At 44.8% G+C, this 6,240-nt stretch overlaps 1 protein-coding gene across 1 annotated transcript; it reads right to left on the bottom strand.

Annotated features, from left to right (window-relative positions):
- Nucleotides 1–1,728: 1,728 nt before the first annotated feature.
- Nucleotides 1,729–5,908, bottom strand: LOC311376294 (heparan sulfate glucosamine 3-O-sulfotransferase 3B1). The gene has a single exon (XM_084491135.1). The coding sequence runs from the start codon at nucleotides 4,890–4,892 to the stop codon at nucleotides 4,281–4,283; it is 612 nt and encodes a 203-aa protein (XP_084347261.1). The 5' UTR covers nucleotides 4,893–5,908; the 3' UTR covers nucleotides 1,729–4,280.
- Between the last annotated feature and the right edge of the window lie 332 nt (nucleotides 5,909–6,240).

The following is a 6,240-nucleotide window of genomic DNA, read 5'->3' as shown; positions in this document are numbered from 1 at the left end:
CCACGCAGTGGAAAAGAGGTTGGGCCACACACACGCACACAAACACAGATCTACGTCAATAGATATGGATTTGTTACAATGGATCCTGAACAGATGCATGCTGGGACTGTTTTATATTCATATATGAATGTTTCTTATATCTTATATATATATTATAGCAACAGGCTCAATAAAGTGGGACGTACACCTTTACAGAAGTTCAGTCGATAGTCGATGTACATGATGGGAAGGATAGCATTTCTGGTGGGGAGGTTGTTATTGCAGGAGCAGGTAATGGGGCAGGGTAAGTGGCACTGCAAGGTTTCGAACGCTTTTGCTATAGCCGGGTACCAGTCGCTTGGAACCGAATGCTGTCGAAAGTGATGGGAGCCATTTTAAAAACTAAAAGTTAAAGCTTGGATTTGTTTTCATGGTCCCCGCCCCCCCCCACCCAGGCCCCACACGCACACACAACCACAGAAATCCTATCCTCATTTAAATGCAAAGTAAATAATAATAATAAACTAAATGGTATTAATATGTGCTTACTCGAATGTACTTCCTGAATATGCAGCAGAATGTATTTTTTCTCTTAGCTCTTGTTTACTTAAGTAACCCCCTGCCATGGCTGAATATAGTGGGGGTTAGAGCTCTTGTATGTTGTTGACTTAATATAACAGAATAAACACGCAACCCGTTGGAGTTGTCAGTCAGATTTAGAGCGGCGATGCCCCTGAGAAAATACTAAGAAAGTAAGAAAAGACTGAATTGATTGAAGCTCAACTTATTTTCCTCTTTTGGAGAACTGGATCAGAAGTCAACACTATGGTGCGATGCTACTGTCGACACATCTGTCGACAGTAGCATCGCACATCATCGCGCATCATTTTGTACATGCACCTATTTCCAAATGATGATATTTCAGTGAACTGCACCATGTCAATTATTTAATTTTTTTTGTGCAGATGCAAAAGCCACAACAGCCGTGGCAGGGCCCGGATCAGCCCGACGTTCCTGGCCCTGCCCCTCCACCCCCCTCCAAAGACCAGCTACGGTTGTCAACATCTGTGTCCACAGCAGGCAGTTTGTAAATACATCACCCCCCCCAGACAAGGTGAATGGGGGGCCCTGTTCATACATGGAAGTGTTTCAGATCCCCGTAAAACACTCCTGGAGGTGTAACCCATTAGAAGGCCAAAAACGAAACACTATGTGCTTGATTTTGGCTTCTTTTTTTTTACAGGTAAGCATGGTGAGTGAATGTGTGTGTGTGTGTGTGTGTGTGTGTGTGGGGGCATGAGTGTGTTTGTGTTTTTGTGTGTGGGTGTGTGTGTTGAAGATGAGGAGGAGGTATTTCCGCTCCATAAGTCAGACCCACCACCAGCAGCTAAACCTCCCACACAGCTCCAGGGTCACCTCCAACCACACACGGGACCCCCCAGTCCCACAACCGCAGGGCCCAGGCAGGCCCAGGCCGGGACAAACAGACTTCCTGTCTTTACCCAGCATCCCTGCGTACCACCCAGTGAACCACAGCACATAATGAGATATGGCGGTTGATTTGGAAACCTTGAGAGAGAGAAAGAGAAGAGACTGCTGCATGTTCCAACCTTACTCCGCGAGATTGTGATTAACAAATGTTGCCTAACGATACAGTATGGTAATAAACCAAGGTTAAGTATGATCAGGGTAAGTATGAACATATGAACAGTGTCTGCTTCGCATATAATAATAAAAGTCAAAGGCACGTTGTTTTTGGTAAAATATAGACTTTTTATTTATTTCTTCATAAAAAGAAATATTATGAATGTTCAGTATTTAATCATCTAGAAACATCTGTTCCATTTTGCTTTTGCATCGTGTAAAATTAATTCCTTTGATGTACATACCACAAAATACTTGATTTACATGTCTTCTTCATTTTTATACATACAGATCTCCTAGTCTAAATACCATATTATATGAGGATAGGACAAACATCACTAACATTTGTAGAACTTGAGATGGGGGTTGAATAAAACTCAACCATAAGCAATGCAGCAGCATGGATGAGAACACCACGAGTGCATCATCTATTTCTCTGTTCTTTTCTGTTTCTTTCTGTCGAGATACTGCCTCCGTCAACCCCGACTCCACCATCATTTGAATGCATTCAGCGAGAAGAAAACGGGGCAGAGTTAAAGCAGAGTGAGCTTGCTGTGAGGGTCCAATATTAAATGCTTTTTCTGTAATATATATCTTTTTGAATCCATCATTGCACGGAAGGAATAGAGGACGGGGAAGATCAAGAAGATCACTTTATCGGACCTTCTGACTGCGAGTTAAAATCTCTTTAACGCAGAATGAAAGCTACAATTTGAAAGTAGAATAGAGTAACTTAAAGTAAAGCTACGGTGAGGGAATCTTCCACTTTTACCCTCTGCTAACTCGAGGCAACACAAGGCAGTTGTGCACGACTCTGATCCACCGAAAACATTCAAATGATCTGCCGTTACTGACAGGTTCTCGGTAAATACACGCGTTGCACGTATGACGGTTGAGGAGGCACGCAATTACTATTATTCCAATTGAGAGTCGGCTTCGAAATGACCTCTCTACAGAAAAGAAGGGAATACCTTACTAAGCTCAGGAAATGTACTTTTTCTTTTGTAGAAACCGTGAAAAATGTGTACATTCAGTCTGGGCTCCTTGTTGACCACACCATCCCTTTCCCCGTGTGTGAGCCCTGCTTCTGCGTCATAGTCACCACATTTAGCATGCATAGCAACATAGTAGCCACAGTACAAGATAGCATGTCACTCCGGGGGGGGGGTGGGGGAGATCCTCTCACTAGACAGGAGATGGAGACGGACAAGGCAGAGGACACTAATTTATTTTTCCCTCTTGCATATCAAGAATTCAAGTAAAAAGACGATGAGGAGAAGCGATGCAGGGGTTGTAAAAGCGGGGGTAGGTGAAGATATTAAACTGTGTTAAAACATGGCATCTTTTTTTGGCAACAAGTGGAGAGGTTGGGATGGTGAAAGTATGCTTGTGAGGGCGAACAAACTAAACTAGGTGGACCACATGGAGAGAAGCAAATGGATAAATGGTGTGTTTCCTGTACGGTAATGACACTTGGTAGGTCGGCGTGGCAACCCTTTAGCTGAGGCCGTTCCAGTGTACCTAGAAGCACTTCACAAAAGAGACTCCTCTTCCTTTTGATACCTTGTCTGAGATCTAAGCGGGGGGGCCGGTAGATGACTCTGCACTGATGGTGGTTCAGCCAAGCTGATCTGTTCTCTGTCTGTGCCCTACCTCATGCTCTCGATCTGAAACACTGATTCCTAATTCGCCGTAGTCTTCGAGAGCACCAAATCTGATTGAGACGTGGCATGACTGGTGGCCGACAGAGGCAGGGCCTGGAGAGACAAAACAGTGCTTCTAACGGGGGGGGGGGGGGGGGAGTAAGAGGGGCAGAGGCCCCCCATCGATCCGCACTAACCCTTACCTTACAGATTGGCATAGCGTTAACATGGTAGCCTTACGTGGCTAACAGGATACGATTTAACCTTTGATGGATGGGCCACTGATTGGAGGAGACGGTGGGAACACGGTGACTAAAAGGCCAGCCGTATACTTTAGCATGAATGACAAAACGAGGATCGATCACGGTGTATTGATCCAACCTGTTATTGAGTGGAAAAGAGCATTAGATCAGCTACTTTGTCCGATGCGGGGACCAAGGAAATCGGTTGCAAGTTCTTGTTTCAAAGCCATGAATGCACAAGGCTAAGAGGACGGACTGTTTGAGGAACAGCACTCAGAGGGGAAGGGGGGTTGGAGAAATGGGTAAAGTGATTATGCATTTATACATCAAGATGCACTTGGATGGGTGTTCTCCCGTGGCCCGGCGAGAGCACGCCGTACCCGTAACACGGTGCTTCTACATTATTCACCTATTTTGACTTCAGTCAGCACATGTTATCTGCATTACGAAGCACCGAAAAAACTCTACCGAGTTAACACACGGACCGAGAGGGGAAAAATGAGCATGAGGAATTGAAAATCAAAAATGAGGAATGTAAAAAAAAAAAAAGAGAAAACAACAACGGGCCAGATGCTATGTACAAATATGGTTAGGCAGCTTAGTGAATTAATTGCTTAGAAATAAAAATAAATTATTATAAAATAGATTTCTGTACATTTTACATATATATAGCAATAGCTCCACGTCTTGCCATTCAATTACAATGGGGAAAAAAACAATAATAACTCCAAAAACAAAACACTGACTGTCTTTTTTTTTTTTTTTTTTTTTATCAATCCCATCCAAAGTTGTGTCCGGTCATCTGGTAGAACTTCATGTTGAAGGGCCGGTAGAAGTCCCGTAGCCTCTGCACCACCTCTGGGTTAATGTTGGGGTGGGTCCGTCCTTTGGTTTTCCCGAGGCAGTGCGGCTTACTGCTGCCCTCTGCCTTCTTCAGACAGGGGAAGCCCTTGGTCTGGTTGAAGTAAAAGTGTTTGTCCGTGATGATCCTCTTGAGTCCCAGGAAGTCCTGCACGCGGCCCAGCTCCCCGGCCGGGTCGGTGATGAGCCGCTCGCCGCTCACAAACAGGATCTGGCCCATGGGGAAGTACTGCAGCCAGTTGTCCAGGTGCTTGGCGTAGATCCCTATCTGGATGGCGCTCCACGAGGTGTCGATGAGGCCCGTGGTTCTGTTCTTGAAGGTGAGGCTCTCGAAGGAGGGGATGTCGGGCTTCTTGGACAGGGTCTGGGTGTAGTCGGAGATGGCCCTGGTGACGGGGTCCCGCACCACCACGATCAGCTTGGTGTCCCGGGACATGGCGGAGATCCGAGCCGGGGCCTCTCGGGTCACAAAGTAGCTGGGGGTCTTCTCCATGGTGATCTGGCCCTCCAGGGTCTTGGGCATCAGCTCTCTGCAGAGAGGAGGAGGAGAGGAGGATGGTTACATGGAGGGTAAAGTGGGCGATATCAGATATACAGCACACTAACCATTGACAGAACAGTTATCCATGGGGAAATGCATTAGGGTTTTTCAATTTGATATAAAATGATTATATTATATTAGGAAAAAGTAGGGTTAGTTTCCATGGCCTGCACTTCCGAAATCACATCCATGTATTTTTAGTGTTCGGTTCAGATTACCTTGAGTTCAATTCCGCCTGTTCACAAACAGCAAACGTATTATTAACGTGTTATTCAAACGTAAATGTTCTGCCATTTTTTAATTTGTCAGGATGTTTAATAAGATGTTTAATGCCTTAAGCTTATCATGGCAGAATATTATTTTTTTATTTATATGTTTTATAGTCGAGTACACTTTATGTAAATGTACACGCCCCATGTAATAGCATTAACCAATCAAAATCCAGGCTCACTGCCTCTACACTACAGCCAAACCAAGAGTAGGCCACTGTAAAAACAGCTTCGGCAAAGCTGAAAGACATTTTCTATTTTCAGTGAAAGCAATCTGTCCTCGACCAAAATCAGATAGAGTTCAGCCGTGAAGAATGAGTAGTTGATGGAGGTTGCAATATACTTTTACACACAAAACTGTAATCAATAGGGGGGAAACTGGTGCCACAGACTAGTTGTTTGGGGTTTGTGTAATGGGGGCAAACCCTGGAACGTAGCTTATAGCAAAGGCTATTAAGTTGCACAGAGGTGCACGGTTAGCCTAAAAATGAAACAATACTGCTGATTGTCGAATGGGAGAAAGGGGAGTCATCATAATAACAACCAGAGATAAAACAAACCAGCTGTTTTTAAGGTGACAGTACAAGACAGACAAGCCAGTGCGAGCAAGAGGGAGGGCAAATATGGAGAAATGATCCGAAGAGGGCGAAAAGGAAAGGGAGAGATAACCTAGGCCCTTTGGTGTATCAGGGTGAACACACACTTGTAGATAAGCCCCCTATTAGCCTCTTGTCCCCTATTGAGTATCTGCTCTGTCAGGGCTGAAGCAGCAATAACCATAGCATAATGATGACTTCAGCGAGAATGGTGAAATACACATCGCATTCACACAATTTCCATGATGAAACACAGCGATGCAACACTGGAGACATTTTCTAAAGTAGACAGGACACCTTCCTTCAGAGCCTGGGTGCTTTTTTTCATATATTCTGCCCCAGTGCCTCGGCTGGGCTAAAAGCTAGAATCTAGTTCAGGTCCATCTAGCTCATGGCTAATTCATGGCTAATGTTGCCTCTCCATCAGTGCACACCTACATGAATGTGGAATAAACATCACCTATT

Source organism: Micromesistius poutassou, assembly GCF_964030765.1.
Source record: "Micromesistius poutassou genome assembly, contig: SCAFFOLD_6321, whole genome shotgun sequence".
Classification (NCBI taxonomy): domain Eukaryota; kingdom Metazoa; phylum Chordata; class Actinopteri; order Gadiformes; family Gadidae; genus Micromesistius; species Micromesistius poutassou.
This window is presented reverse-complemented; position numbering and strand designations above follow the sequence as displayed.

Bases quoted from the DNA above. Each gene is read 5' to 3' on its own strand.
- LOC311376294 (XM_084491135.1), bottom strand. From the start codon at position 4,892: ATGCCCAAGACCCTGGAGGGCCAGATCACCATGGAGAAGACCCCCAGC.